Raw genomic sequence first — 15,107 nt, 5'->3', positions numbered from 1 at the left:
CCCTCTGTGGCCTGGGCTGCTGGCCTAACTTCTTTCCCAGAGAGAGGGGAGGCAGCTCTTTAGAGGGGCCAACGAGCCCAAGCAGTTAAGGTTGAGCGACACCAGGGCTGTGCGTTTCTCAGGAACCACAGCAGGACTCGACACAACCGTGGAACCATGTCATGGCTTTTCAGCTCCGACGTTAGCCCTTGAAAATCGACATTGCGCTTGCGCGCCCCCTTCAGCTCAGGCGTTCCTGGCCCAAAGCCAGACTTCTCCAAGTTCAGGGGCAGATCCTTTTGCAAAGAGGCCCTTTTAAGGAGATGGGTAGATGGGTGTTCAGAGCAAAGTGTGGGCTGACTAGACTCGGCAGTGGGGGCGGGGAGTCGGCTTCTGCACATGGGGTGCCTGGGCCAGCAGCCTCACGCCGCCTGGGACGGTGTCAGAAGTGTGAGTCCTCGGGGAGGCGGGGAGGGCACAGGGCCCAAAGGCTCTGTTCAGCGAGCCCTCCGGGACAGATGGTCCCGGCTCACGTCTGCGGTCATCTGAGAGCCGTCTCAGCTGGTCTTTCCCTTCGCCCTCGGCTCGCCTCGTTGTGCCCGGCTGTAAATGGGAGTAACGTACCCACATCGCGCGACCTACGATCTGCGTTCACAGACCCGCAGCCCCTCGAGTGCACTCAGGGATCTGTGCTGGGGCCTGTGCGGGCCGGGCCGGGCCGGGCGCTGGGACGAGACTGGGACACCGTCCCTGACTCCAGGAACCCAGTGTCCCGCTAAATCCGTGACCATGGATTGAGCCCAATCTGTGGCGGGAAACAAGAGGAAGCCCCAGGAAGGGCGAGCACCCCCACCTGGGGGGGGGCGGAGGCAAGTGTCGCCGAACAAGGCGCCCTGGAAGCCGGGCTGGGGTGGGTTTTAAATCATGTAGACAACAGCTATTACATCTTTATTTGGAAAATACAGAAAGAAGGAGACAGCCCCGTGAGCGCTCCACCACGCCCCCCTCTCGCCTCCCCCACCCCGGCCCCTCCCCGCTGTACTGTAAATAAATTGGCAAGGAATACCGGTGTGTTTTCCTTCGGAAAGAGTGTTTTGAAACACTTAAGTGGCTCTTAAAACTTGAGCCAAATTGCTCTTCTAAAGCCTGTTGCCGTTTCGCCGTTACCTCGCGCTTATCGCCGTTCCACGTTTTTGCTAGTTTGTCGGTGGGTGGTTATTCCGCATGGCTGGGTGAACGGGTGAGCGAAGTTGGGAACGGGTGTTTGTTCTCTCGCTTGCTGATGTCTGTCTGTGAACTGCCATTCAGGAGCTTTGTCCATCTGGCGCCTCGATGACATTTAAAAAATGTTGAATATGAAATTAGTTACCGAGCCAACCTGACATTTAAAAAAAAACAAATCAGATTCTGAGGATGCCCCTGTAAGGAAATCAAACCATCAAAAATAAAAGCAGTGGTTATGAAGTGTTTATCATGCTGTTCTCAGTAATAGTGGAAAATGCAGCTCGTCTCAGTGTGGTGGGGGGGGGGGGGCGTGCGTGCAAGGCCAGACTTGGTAGAATAGTATGCAACCATTAAAATCACATGACGAAGGCTGCCTGGCAACGTACAAACATGGTTATGATGAAATTTTAAGCAAAATACATACAAAGCGCTTTGGCTATTGTTGTTATGACTAAGTGGAAACATCTTCATGGGAACAGAGTGGCTGCGAGGTCGGCCTGCAAGGACTCGGGGGCAGAGTGTGAACCTGACTGCGCTTTCTCAGTCTCCTGCTGTCTCTTATAATAAATAAGCAGGAAGGAGAAGGATGAGGACAGAACAATTCGACTGTGCAGGACCTGGGAAAGGCTGGAGACACCAGCCAGGTGGGGGTCCTCCTTCACCCGAGCTCCCCTGAGCTCCGGTGGGGACCCCAGCCCTGCTCCTGACATAATGTAGGTTAGCTGGCATGTGCTTGGTCCCTCCAGTTCTCCACCTCCACCCCCTCACCCCCCAAACCACCCACAGTGGCTCCCCGCGCATGTCCTCTGGTCTTCTGGTCCTCTCTAGAGTCTAGCCCAGCTGGGGCTCCCAGAGTCCTGTTGCAGGCACCTGGAGTATCGCCGGGCTCCTCCCGCCTTGCTTGTCCCTGCTCCTGGCCCGGCCTGCCAGCCCAGCTCATCTCTGCCCGTCAAAGGCCTGCCCATCCTTCAAGACCCAACTCAAATGCCCCCTTCGCCACCGCCCCTTTTATCTCCTCAACCCTCCAGGTCCCCCAGTAGTGGACGTCCTTGTTTCTTGCAGGTTCTGTGCATTTCCATCAAAGCCTGTCTGTCCTCCTCAACTGAAAACTTACGCCACCCACTGCCCCCCGCCCCCGCCCTGAGAGCCTTGGTAGGGATGCTAAGGGTGGGCTCCCAGGAACAGGGTACAGAAACAGGAGTGCCCGGGACCTGGCTTGGAGTCCCATCGGGACGGGCCAAGGACCAGCGTGGAGCCCCGGGCAAGGTATTGCGTCTCTCTGGGCCTCGCTTTTCTCTTCTGTGCGATGGGAGCGGTAAGAATCGCCGTCCTGCGTGGCGTGGGTGACTCACGCAAGAGTCATTAGTGAGGCCTATTCCTTCCACATATATGTGTGTATATATGAACTTTTTATCAAAGGAGAACGTAGATGCAGAAAGTTTGCAGTGTATTAAAAAAACGCATGCACATGGCTTCGAATTCAAATAGCAGCAAAGAGTTCTGAATTAAAAGCTGGCCCGGCACTGCCTCTTTGTACCCTCCGGAATTTCCCATTGCATCTTCTTAAATGGCGCACAGGTTTACTGTAGAAGTCAGGAAATGTAGACAAGCAAATAGAAAGCCAAGTCTCCCACCTTAAACACTTCAGAATGTCTTCTTCCAGGCCATTCAACCATGTCTTCTCTCCCCTCCCCCGTGCTCAAAAAAGTCCTTGTATTTTTTCTGCGCATTAGAGCTCTCATCACATTCTGCCTCCAGCTGAGGGGCATAAGGAATTTTTGTTGAGTAAAAGGTGCTCCACCTTGGTGCTCAGTGTGCCCTAAAGACCAGCAACTCAGTGGTGAGGGGCGTGGGGGGCAAAAGGGGAGCTGAAGGCAGCGTCTCCAGCCCCATCCCTGATTCTGCATTTTCCTAAGATGGCGGAGCCCGCACATCAAAGCTGGAAGGGGGGTGTGGACAGAGCGCGGCAACCATGAGCTGTTGATCACGGTCCTGGACAGGTTAGAGCTAGGATGTAAATGCGGTCGCTTCTTTATAAAAAAAACTTTACAAAACACTGCCAGCTTGATGAGGACGGTGACTTACATTCTGACCGAGCCCTAAATCCTGTCAGGGCTCTTGGGGTGCAGGGGTGAGCAGAGGCTCACTCTCTAGCAGGGAAGATAGTGTCAAAAGTGCCACGCAAACACTGAACGAGAGGCCAGAGGTGCTACAAAGAAGTGTGAGCAGCCTGCAGTGGGGGCGGATCTACTCTGGGCCTGGGTAGTTTTTACTAAGCAGGTGCTCCAGCCCTCCAGCCCCCGATGAGTCAGCACTTAAGCAGCAGCAAAGCCCGGAGGAGCTTCCCAGGGAGGCTGTCACCACCTTCCAAATGGTTTTGGGCTGGTGGAAGGAATCAGGTTTACTTTCACTTGCTTTGAATTGAGAGAGAGTTGACGGAGGGCATGTTGCTTTCTGGTGTACAGTGGGATGAGTCAACATTTGCCTCTATTGCCAAAGGATCGCCACACAACCATACAGTTACACACCTTCTTCATTGCGGTGATGACAACTTTTAAGACCTCCAAGTTGACTTTTTTGGAGGCAAAATTTATACGCAGCAAAATCACAAATCTGAAGGTGCAGACTGAGGAGCCTTGGCAAATGCGCACGCCCCCGCCGCCCGCCCCTCCGGGAGGTAGAGAACGTCAGCGCAGGCTCGGCTGACCGTGTAAACATCTCCCTTTTTTTCCCCCAAAGATTTATTTATTTATGCATACAAGAGCTGGGGTGCAGGCCAGAGATGCGGGGGGGTGAGAGGAATCACCAGAGACAGAGTGGGGAGCAGAGCAGGCAGACTGACTGAAATACACTCTGAGGGGAGCAGCGGGCGAGCCAGGAGAGGTCTGCTGCACCATGTGGGTTGCTTCCCGCAGGATGGCTTCCCAGGCTGCATCCTAACCCCTTGCGCCACCAGGGAGGCCCCTTTCTCATGGAAGCCAGGGCTGGCTCGTGGGAACTCACTCAACAGCGGGTCTGAGGAATAAAGCCTGGGCTAGGTTCAAGTCCCCACTCCCCACTTTCCACCCCATGACTTTGCCCAGGTGTCTCCACTTCCTGGGATTCATTTCTGCATCTGTAAAACGGGGTTAATTAAAGCTGTGAACCTGCAAATGCCCAGAGCACATGGAGGCGGCGCTGGGGGTGACCCTGTTTAGTTTCCAGAAGGGGCACAGTGGGCAGGGGACCCGGGGCTGGAACCCAGCCTCCCCCGGAGTGTGTGGGAGCCTTGGTCACTCACTGCTCACGCTCACTGCTGTCTCTGTCCACAGGGATGTGCCTGCAGGCCTTCGTGGAGGCTTTCTTCTACCTGGCACAGAAGAAGTTCAAGATGCTGCCCCTCCACAAGCAGGTGGCCTCGCTGATCGACCTGTGTGAATACCACCTGTCCCTGCTGGACGAGAAGCGGCTGGTGTGCCCCCGGAGTGGCACGTTGAGCGGCCGCCTGCCCCCCAGTACCACACCCCAGGAGGCCCAGGGAAACGCCCCACCCTGCACCAACAGCACCCCCAAGCTCTCCCACTCCAGACACCCTGCGTCCTGAGGGCCACTCTGTCCTCTGGGAAGAAGAGGGAGCCCTTAGGGCCGGAGGGAGGCCCCGGGCCCCTACCTGGGGAGAGAGGGCAGGTTGCCGGAAACGCCCCTGGGGATGCTGCTCATCCCCGAGGTGTCCTGCTTGGAAAGGCCGGCTGATCCCGCCCGCCCTCCCCCTGCGCCTGTCGCCTCTGGGTGGCCCTCCTGCTGGCGAGCCATCAGCGGACGCATGACATCCGAAGTGGCAGGAGGCAGCTTCTATTCCGGACTCACAGAAAGCAAGCACTGGGGTAACACTGTTGCATTTGGGGCACGTGGCACCCACCATCCCAGGACTGAGGGCTGCGGGAGCGAGGGACTCAGGAGGACTCTGCTCCAAGCCCGAGTGCATCATGTTGATTTCCTACCGCGCCGCCCGCGAAAATCACGTCGGCATCCCCGACTCTCCCGTCCCGATCATGTGCTACACGGGTGTAGTTAACAGATTAGCCTCATTTGTTTCATTAGCTTGCCTGTTGCTGCAACGTTTGGTTTGTTATTAAGAAATAATTAAGACGTAACTACCTACGGCTCCCAGCATCTCCGAGCCGGCAGGCACCTCCCAGATCCTTTTGTTGGATTTTGTTTGACCTTGACCCCAAAGTGAGCGTGCCACAGTCTTGTGGCCTCTGATTAGAGACCCCCCGAGTAGGGGCTCGCTGCATGGCCAGCAGGGTCACAGCAACCACTGCCATGGGCCCCTGAGCGTCCAGCCTGGGGGGGGGGGCGGGGGGAGGTGCTTTCCAGGGGAGGAAGCAGACAGGGCTGGAGGACAGGCCGCCTTTCCTTGTCTCCCTCCGTGTCCCGAGACAGCCCCTTCTCTTAGGGGACGCCTCAGAGACAGCCAGAGCTGGCACTTCGGAAAACGGCAACGGGGCAAGCTGGGGTCCAGGGCTCATCCACAACAGGCAGGTGGAGACTGTCCTTGCAAAGCCTAGTCTCTCGGGTGTTGTTGGACTTGAGGATGAGAGTGGCCCTCTTCCCAGAGGGTCCCCCTGAACGATCCTGGCAGAAGAGCGAGGAGCATGAAAGGGCTTTGAGGGCAGAGCACAGAGCCTGGCCCCAGGTCAGCCCAGAAGGCCCTCCCAGAAGGAGCTCGAGGGGAGGGAGGTGGGAGGCAGGACAGTGTTCCAGATACTCTTTCTCCTGCGCTTCCTGCCTCTCCTCTTGTCTTCTTCCTTCTAATACCTTCCCTGCCTCCTGATCCAAACCCAGGGAGCAGGTGACTCGTGGTCCCACACAGAGCAGGCAGGTCCACGCTCAGGGCACCTCTGTGCGGATGAATGCCGTGGATTCGCCCTCCCGGGAGTATTTTTAAGCCCAAAGAGGTTGTTCACTCCGGGCCTCCCTGTCGTGAGGCGTCTTAGCACAGGGCCCTCTGTTCACCCCGCCAGGCCCAAGCTCACTCTGAAAGGGAGGCCGGTGTGCAGGATGGCTCCCTGCAAGGCCTGCCTCACTGCCGCCTCTTCCTGCTCCTTCCCCAGCCCCGGGGCCCCAGCAGCCCCCCAGCCCTTGGCGCAGGAGACCTTGTAACACCTTTATCATCCCTGTGGTGAGCAAGACAAGTTTAAAATGGGAGAGGAGCCCAATGGGCCCCCAGCGCCTCCCGCGGGGACCAGCCCAGGCTCGGGTGCAGCAGCAGGGAGTGTGCAGGCGCCTGGGAGGAGACCAAAGCCTGAGAGGCCACGTGCAGGGTCTGCCCGGGGCCAGCAGGTCTGTTGACTGACTCAGTCTGCGTCCCCAGGCGAGCGTGGATCGGCTCTGACAGGGCCGCTGCCCCCGCCCCCCCGCCATGCCACCAGGCCGCGGGCCAGGGCAGCGCACCCTGCTAGACGGGCCACCGCGAGGGGCAGAGTTGGAGGACCCTGCGCCTGCTCGCCCAGATCAGCCCCTTTGCCAGAGCCAGTGATTTCACGGCGGAAGAGCCACGCAAACGCATCCCCGCAACTCGTCAGCCACCAGGAGCGGCGAGTCTCAGCTCTGACCCCGGTGCCTGGCGCTGATGACTAGAGAGCGCTCGCTGCCCTGTGGGACGCCACGTCCCGCCTGGAGTCACCCACACCCGCTGACCTGGGGTGGGGGTAGCAGTTGAGTTTCAGCTGCGTCGCTCCTGGAGATGAGACAGTGGAGGCTCCGCTGGGGCCTCTCCTTGCCTCAAGCGTTACCCTGGGCCGGCTGGGCTGCCAGGGCTGGGGGGGCTGGGCCGTGAGTACCAGGGGAAGGAAGCTGCGCTTCACAAGCTCACGCCAGGCCAGGAAGGGCAGGCCAGGCTCCTTTCTCCCAGTGCTGGCGACCAGGAAGAACTCGAGGCCGGCCATCTTGGATGCTTGAAGACCTCCCTCCTCCCCGAGCCTGGGGCTGCCCTGCGGTGTTCACCCCCACCTTATGGCTGCTCGCTCCTGTGCAGGGTGTGACCGAAGTGAGAACAGAAGAGGAGGTTTCCTCGCCTGGGAAGAGGGGACGGGCCAGGGAGCGGGGTGCCTGTGTTTTGCCTGCCAGATGGGCCCATTCCGGGGAGGGATCCAGCCCGACCCTTCTGCCCCCTCCTCCTGCCCTTCCCCCCCTCCTGTGACGCCCCCACCTACACAGTCCAGCCACACCGACCCTCTCACTTCCCCAGCCGAGCCCTGAAGGGCCGGCACCTAGAGCCGGCTCGATGCGTGGGTGAGAAACTGGCCTTCAGCCCATCTCAGCGTGGGGTGCGTACGTCAATGGGGGCTGCCGGCCTGGCCCCCTCTGGGGCACCAACAGCTCCCTTCCCTTCCACGCTGGCCTGTCTACTGAGCCTGCCAGGAGCGTCGCGCCCACGGCCTGGCCAGAAAGGGGCCACAGCAGAGGCGCGGGAGGTGCTCCGGGTCCAGCTGTTAGAAGGGCTGATGCTCACCCCCCGCCCCTGCCCCGGCGGCCCGCGTACAGAGACAGTGCTCCCGGAGGGGCACCTCCTTCCCCCAACACGCCTCCTGCCCCCCACTGGGCTCTGTCCTCTCTCCACTGGGCCCTGTCCTCTCTCCACTGGGCTCTGTCCTCTCTCCACTGGGCCCTGTCCTCTCTCCACTGGGCTCTGTCCTCTCTCCGCTGGGCCCTGTCCTCTCTCCACTGGGCCCTGTCCTCTCTCCACTGGGCTCTGTCCTCTCTCCACTGGGCCCTGTCCTCTCTCCACTGGGCTCTGTCCTCTCTCCGCTGGGCTCTGTCCTCTCTCCACTGGGCCCTGTCCTCTCTCCACTGGGCCCTGTCCTCTCTCGCTCTAGCTCAGCCCTCACCATCCTCGCCTGCCCTCGGCCTGTGCTCCACCCCTGTCCTCCCGGGCTCTCCCGCCCGGCTGTCCTTGCTGGGTGACCCCCTCCCTCCCCCCAGGCGAACTCACCTGCCTGTGCAGATCCAGCTCAAACGTCCCCACTGCAACCCCCACACCAGTGAAGGGCTCACCTTGCGAACCCGGCAAGTTCCCTCATGGCCACACTCGTCCGCACAGCGCGCCGCTGCTCCCGCCTCGCTGACCCCTTCAGCGCAGGCAGGGGCTGGGTTCACTGGCCCTTGGGGCACCCGCAGAGCCCGGCAGCTGCCAGTAAAATAATAGGAATGTTCCGCGGCCCTGGCGGGAGCCCTGGCCACCACGCTCCGTCTCCCCTGCGCCCGCGATGCCCATGGATGTCCGAGCCTGGCCGAGGCGATGTGCTGAGCGCCGCCATGTCCCGGCGGCCGGTCCTGTCCCGGCCTGCGGCACCGCCCCCACGCAGACAAGGACTCCCCCCCCAGAGGCCTCCGCGCCCCTCGTGCGGGTCTGGGCCTGGGTCCTCCACGCTGGGTGACCCTCGCCTGGAGCCCAGTGCCCGTGGGGTGCCTCGTTCTCCCCAGGCTCCTCAGCCTGTCTCTTCGGGCCTCAGGCAGCCCGGGAGGGTGTGGGGCCGGGTGGGCCAGAGGATGCAGATGGGAATATAGAGAGTGGGGGAGAGCGGGGTGGCGTTGGGGGGGGCGTGGATTTCAGGGGCATTCCTTGCCCTTCTAGAACCAACTGTCTTTCCCTTCTGGCAGCCCTGCAAAGGTTAAGGCTTCTCACCCACTCTCTTCACAGATGGGGGTGACTGATACCTGGCAGGTGCAGTGACCTGGCTGTTTGAACCCCAGCTCCGAACCTCATGCCCCTTTCGGGCACCACATCCACCCTCCCGCTGCCTCGAAGCTCCGGCGGCCCGACGGGAGACGGCTTGACCCCGTTTCACGTAGAAACACACATCTGGGGGGCGTGACTCTGTCAGTACTGGGGGTGATGGAGGCTGAACTGGGGGCTCTCCCTCCCGCTCTGCTCTCACTGAGCTGCCCAGGAGGGACACAGCCTCTCCACACGGGGTTACAGGTCCGTCCTTACTTGATCTCGGGCAGCAGCTGACGAGAAGCGGAAAGCGTAACAGATAGGAACGTGCCCCAAGGTGCTGCTGCAGTGCTGGGGTATTTCCAGACGGGCTTCTGTTTTCCTGCAAAGCGTCAAGGTTCCTTCTAGAATGTTCTAATCCCTCAAGACCAAGGAAGCAGGGACTGTCAGCGCCTCTCCCTCTACCCTTCCCTGTTTTCCTCACCTATTGAAATGTCACAGGGTGAAAGTGGTTCCTGTGTTTCCTCTGTCACCTGGAACCAGCCCAGGGATTGGCAGAGAAGGACACCAAAACAGCTGAGGTTGACATTCATTTCTCGATAAAGGCCTCTGACTCCTTGACCCTCTCCTTGAGAATCGGGCTTGAAACGCTGGACATCCTCCCCAAGCTCAGGGATGGGAGACCTCCCACTGGGCTTGGGGGCGGGCGGGCTGCTCCCGGCTGATCCTCCCACGGGGTGCATTCACCCAAACCCACCTCGCCGTCAGGGATGTTGTTGCCCATCCACCAGGTAGTCTCGAGAGAAATTTCCCACATGGCGTAGGAATTTCTCCCTCACAAAATAAGTCCATCTTTTTTCTGTTCCCAGGGCAGAGAGGCTTTGCAGAACAGTCCACATGTTCAATTACCTCCATCTCTGGTCACCAAAGTCTTGTTTTTATACAACTAGAAAAAGCACACGGCATAGAGCTTGCAGGTACACCCGTGTGTTCTCGAGTGCACACGCGTGCACACACACACACAGAGCACCACTGAGCTTTTGTATAAAATGGTGAAATTATGTGTTTTTCTCATTTCTGGCAATTTGCTTCTGAGCCTTCCTTAGAGAGCGGGGGACAAGGGCTCTTTACGGCTCTGGACAACATCCTCTTCTCTGCGGAGCCTGGTGGGAAACATTTCCTCCAGTGCCAAGGGGTTTGCTGAGCCCCCAGCCGGCACTGCAGTCTTGGGGCTAGTGGCCCCGCGGGGGGGTTGGGGAGAGGAGGGCCTGCTCCTCGCCGCGGCTCCCAGGGCCCCCAGGCTGCTGCAGCAAGGCCAGGGGCGAGGCCGGGTAAGAAGTCAGGGAGTTTTCTGCTCAGAACCTCTTACATCACTGAGAGGATCCCAGAGGAGGCTCCGAGGGAGCAGAGGAGGCAGAGCCTGGGGGCCTTTGTCTGCTGCTCCCTCCATCCAGGACCCCCCCTCCCCGCGCCATTCCTGGCCTGCGCAGCGGGAGCCATTTTGTGAAGAGCTGGGCGTGGGGCTGGGCCCGGGCAGCGCCTGGATAAACGTCTACTGAGTAAAGGACGGTCTCAAGATGCCGACAGAAGACAGCGCGTGGGGAGCCCTGCGCCCACCTGGCCGGCGCACCGGAGGCGGCTCCCCGAGTCTGGGGACAGGCCGCGTGCGCCAACCCCCTCCCGCCGCTGCTGGGCTGCAGCTCCTGCCTCTTAAACGCCTTTAAACACTCTTTATTAAATTTTCATGCCACATAAAGTCAAGGTTCTGTTACTTGGCCTCAGTTGTCTTGGTAACTTCGTAAAATGCAATAAAAAAACAAGGCTGAGTGTCGCTAAACACAGGCCCATTGTGTAAGCGGCTGCCAAGTAGCGAGGATTGCTCTGGCGCCATCTTTCCCGGCAGCAAGTCCACCGGGGGGGACAAGGCTGGCTCCTTTGGGGTCAATCCGTGAGAAAAGGGCTCCTATTTTTTTGCCTCCCATGGTGGTTAATATTCGCCTGGGAGGCTGTGGCCTCGGGGAAACTGGGGAGGTCCCGGGGAGAGGATGGGGGTTTGGATAATCCCCTAACCCTGCACCTGCGGGGACAGTCTCCCTCAGTGACAGGTCCTCGAGGCCAGCCACCTGTTGGGTGGATGCAGGGGCCGCTGCCCTGAGGGGGGTGGCCTCTTCGGCTTCAGGGGTCACCGCAGGTGAGATGGCGCAGCAGGTGGGTACCCCAAATTCTACCCTCAGAGGGGAGGCTGCAGGCTTCACTAGAGGACTAAGCTAATTCCTGCACCAAAGAGGCAATTTCTGATGCTCCCAGCAACTCTGGGGGCCCTTGCCTGGGACTCGCTCCCCAAACTACCCTGTAGGGTAAGGAAAAATGTCAGGCTTTTCTGCCCTCCCGCCATCAGGATAGATGATGGATCCTTGCGGTCCTGAATGCATGCCTGATGGCGGGCACCTGGAGCGGGGTGTGGGCATAGGTAGATGGGATTCTCCTGGGCTGAGACTGGGCTTTTAAGGGCGGCGTCACGGGGACGCCAGCAGCAGCTGAGAAGCAGCAGAATGAGCGGAAGAGCAGCGAAGCAGAGAGAAGGCCGGAGAGGCCAGATAGAGTGAGGACTTGCTGGGGGCTGGGAGGCCTGCCAGCCTCCCGGCGCCCCCAGCACCCTGCCTGCCATATGCCTGGTAAATCTAAATAAAAGACTTGCAAAAACCACTGAGGACTCTGACTTCCCCCTTTACCCGGTCTGCATGGGATCAAAAAACCTGCACTGGTCCATTCCTGCCACTACATAACCCCATTTCCCTCCCCGGTTCTGGCATCACTTGTCCCCTTGGCCCTTTGGGAGCAGCTATGTCCCTGCTTCATAGCACCTGGATTCTGGACCCCTGGTGGTGGCAGAAAGCAGACGGCCTTGATTTGGAGGGGGATCCTGGCCCCAACCCCTAGAAATCACCACCACTTAGGTCACCCCTTGCTGTTCCACGGGGGCCAACTGTTCCCCCTGGAGACTGTTCTCTGGAGCCCTCAGGTTTGCCTTTCTTTTTTTCTTTTTCTTTTTTTTTAAAGGAAGAAGCCACTTTTTTTTTTTAAAGATTTATTTATGCATACAAGAACTGGGGGTACAGGCCAAAGTTGGGGGTGGTGAGAGGATTCACCAGAGACAAAGAGGGGAACAGAAGAGGCAGATTGCCTGAAACACACTGCTGAGAGGAGCAGCGGGCGCGACAGGATAGGTCTGCTGCGCCATGTGGGTAGCTCCCTGGCCGGGGATCCAACTCGTGCTGCAGTGGCTGTGGGTAGCTTCATAGGCTGCATCTCAACCCCTTGCGCCACCAGGGAGGCCCAGGTTTGCCTTTCTTGAAACAGTCCCATCTCACAGCTTCCTCTGCTCCTACTCTGTCCTAGCCCCTTGGCACGGATGCCTGAGTCCACAGGTGATGGCTTTGTGGGGTAGGGTGGGGGGCCGAGCAGCCATCAGTTCCCTGTGAGGAAACCAGGTTTCTCAGTTGGGGGGAAGGGCGCCCCCCAGCCTTGGAGGTGGGACCCGCCTCTGCCCTCCACAACCAACCCAGGGTCAGCTGGCTGCCAGGGCCTACCTTGCCTTGTAACTCTGGGGGTGCCCCTGAGGGCCCACACCCCACCTCTGTCTCTAACACCAGCAGCCCCCATTTTGTCTCTGGTCAGTGGAAGACTGTTCAAAGACTGCTTGCACGCCTGCTGCATCCCAGCCGTCAATTTTGCAAATGAGGCAGAGGAAGCCCAGAGAGGGGAACAGCCTTACCTCAAGTTCCCAGCAAGTCAGGGCGGGCGCCCAGGCTTCCTGAGTGAGGGAGTCCTCTGCACCTGGTTCCGGCCGCGGGCTGGAGAGGAAACCGGCACCAGCCCCGGGATCCTCTCGTGGAGGAGTTTTAACGAATTCCACCTGCTGACATGTCAGGAAAACGCTTCAAATATCATCACTTCCGTTGTTTTCCCCCTGACAGAGCAGGGGACCTGGGCGAAGTCGCTTGTCGGGCACCTTCCCGCCACCTGAGCCCCGCCTCGGCCCCTGCCACCACCACAGTGTCAGGTGAGGCCAAAAGGATCAGGCTTTTCTGCCCTCCCGCCATCAGGACGGATGACGGAACCCTGCGGTCCTGAACGCGTGCCTGCTGGCGGCACCTGGAGTGGGGTGTGGGCCTAGGCACATGGGATTCTCCTGGGCTGGGACTGGGCTTTTAGGGGTGGGGTCACGGGGACGCCAGCAGAAGCCGAGAACGAACAGAAGCCGAGAAGCAGAAGCAGAACCACGAGAAAGAACACGAGAGAAGGCCGGAGAGCCCAGGAAGAGTGAAGACTGCCAGCCTCCCGGCCCCCCGGCCCCCGGCCCCCCTGCCTGCCGTGTACCTGGTGAATCCCAGTAAAAGGCTGAGAAGCCACCGAGGGCTCCAGGACTCCTCCTTGACCCGGCCTGCTGGGTCAGAAAGCCTGCACTGTAGCGAGGGGAGCCCAGCTCATTTCTCACCCCTAATCACAGGCCCTCTGCCTCAGGGGCTCCTCACTCGCCGCTCAAGCAGGTGTGCTTGGAGCTATCTCTGGAGCTGGCGGTTGTGGCCTTGCGGGGGGCGGGTTTCTGCCACCGGCTGTGCTGGGGTGAAAGAGCCCAGGCTTCGGGGAGTCTGCAGGCGGGACCCAAAGAGGCCAGCTGCCAGCCGCCATTTCATGACGCCGCGCGCGTTAGCTTTAAAAGTCCTCTCAGCACAGCCTTCTGCTCCGTCTTCCAGGCACGTTAACTGGGGGAGATGAGGAGATGCTGAGATTGAAAACTGAACCCCTGGATCACACGAGGGAGGGTTGTTTCTCATCCGTGCAAAGCTGACGTGGGCCCCGTGGGCCTCCAGCTTGCGTGTCCTCTGCACGCGGCCGGCTGCTCCAGCCTGCACTCTTGCCTCGACGGCCCCGGGACACGAGCCGCTGGGGGGATGGCGGGCCACTGGCTGGGCCACGGCTTCACCTCCACGCGCTTGCCCTTGACCAGCCCCTGGTCACGCACAGGACGCTGGGAGGTGCTGTCTTCTAGACGTCTACACAGGGGACGCGGCGAACGCACAGTATCGCTTTGACGCCATTCCTACTGGTTTTAACATAAATGTTTTTCTGCTCAATACGGAAATAACATTGTTGCTCCAAGAAAACCACCCCGTCACCTCCCAGCTGTGACCCACCGCGTGCATCACCCTCTGCATCCGAGCCGCTCAGCGGGACGGGGGCGCGTGGAGGCCCTAAGGCCCCGGAACCACAGGGCACCACTGGGGCGGCTCCCACCTTCCCCGGGAAAGCCCATCCCAGGCTCTGCTGCTCAGCCCCACGCTCGCCAGCAGCTTCCCAGCACCCGGCAAACAGCACGGAGGAGGTCAGAGGCAAGCCTTCCCCCCGAAGGGTGGGGCAGCCAGGCCTGCATCTTGGAGCCGCTCAAGATCCCAGACAGTGTGTGACCTTCCTGGGCGGGCAGAGAGCTTGGCCCAAGCCCCGGAGGCCATCTGGCCTAGATAGAGGCGGCGCAGCCCAGCCAGCTCCAGCTGCCCCTGCGTGCAGGCCCAGGGCTCCCGGCCCGCCCGGGGCAGGTCCCACACAGAGCAGCCTTCGGGCAGTGAGTAGATGGGTCCCCTTAACCCACTTCAAGGCGATTCTCTGCTGCAGTCACACTGGGTGCTGAGTCACAATGTAGGGCGAGGGTGTGAGCCCCGGAACTTCTAGTCCCCGAGCCTCACGTGTAAGGCCAGACCATCCGGGCACATCCTGTGGATTAGTTTATTCGATCGAGTATCATGTTCCAGAAATGAGCGATCTTACTGCCTCCTTGTTTACAGCTGAGGAAACTGAGACTCAAAACCGAGATGAAGGGACTGACCCAGGAGGCAATGTTGGCTGGGACCTCAGGTTCTCCGGCCTGACGGCCAGACCTGCTCTTCTGGGCTCCCCTGCCAGGGAGGGGGCCCCGGGAACACGTGGGAGCGCTCCGAAACGCCCTTGAGGGTAATAAAGTCCTTGAGGGGAGGCCTCACCGCCCCCGCTCCCTGGAGCTGCTCCAACCCATCCAGGTTTACACAACAGGGAGGCCTTGAAAACTCTGGGCTTGGCAGCCGTGAGGCTGCACAGGGGAACACAGAGAGACCACGTTGCCAGCACCGGGACGCCCCATGTCCGGCCGGGGCGCCTGTGCTGCAGT

The 15,107-nt window shown here is 60.0% G+C and overlaps 1 protein-coding gene and 1 long non-coding RNA gene across 2 annotated transcripts in view; one reads left to right on the top strand and one right to left on the bottom strand.

The window, feature by feature from the left end:
• TTLL11 (tubulin tyrosine ligase like 11) overlaps positions 1 to 5,399 on the top strand; it is a 197,085-nt gene extending 191,686 nt beyond the window's left edge. Inside the window, exon 9 of the mRNA XM_037494722.2 lies at positions 4,515 to 5,399. Within this exon, the coding sequence (XP_037350619.2) occupies positions 4,515 to 4,786 (272 nt within the window). The 3' untranslated portion in view covers positions 4,787 to 5,399. The remainder of the gene's footprint in view (positions 1 to 4,514) is intronic.
• A 6,608-nt stretch (positions 5,400 to 12,007) lies between these two features.
• LOC119232032 (uncharacterized) lies at positions 12,008 to 13,850 on the bottom strand. The gene is made up of 3 exons (XR_005121988.2): positions 13,286 to 13,850; positions 12,681 to 12,824; positions 12,008 to 12,381 (listed from the first exon to the last, which is right to left on the bottom strand). It is a non-coding gene; the product is annotated as an uncharacterized LOC119232032 (long non-coding RNA).
• Between the last annotated feature and the right edge of the window lie 1,257 nt (positions 13,851 to 15,107).

Source organism: Talpa occidentalis, unplaced genomic scaffold (assembly GCF_014898055.3).
Source record: "Talpa occidentalis isolate TD23 unplaced genomic scaffold, MPIMG_talOcc4v2.1 talOcc4.7, whole genome shotgun sequence".
Lineage (NCBI taxonomy): Eukaryota > Metazoa > Chordata > Mammalia > Eulipotyphla > Talpidae > Talpa > Talpa occidentalis.
This window is presented reverse-complemented; position numbering and strand designations above follow the sequence as displayed.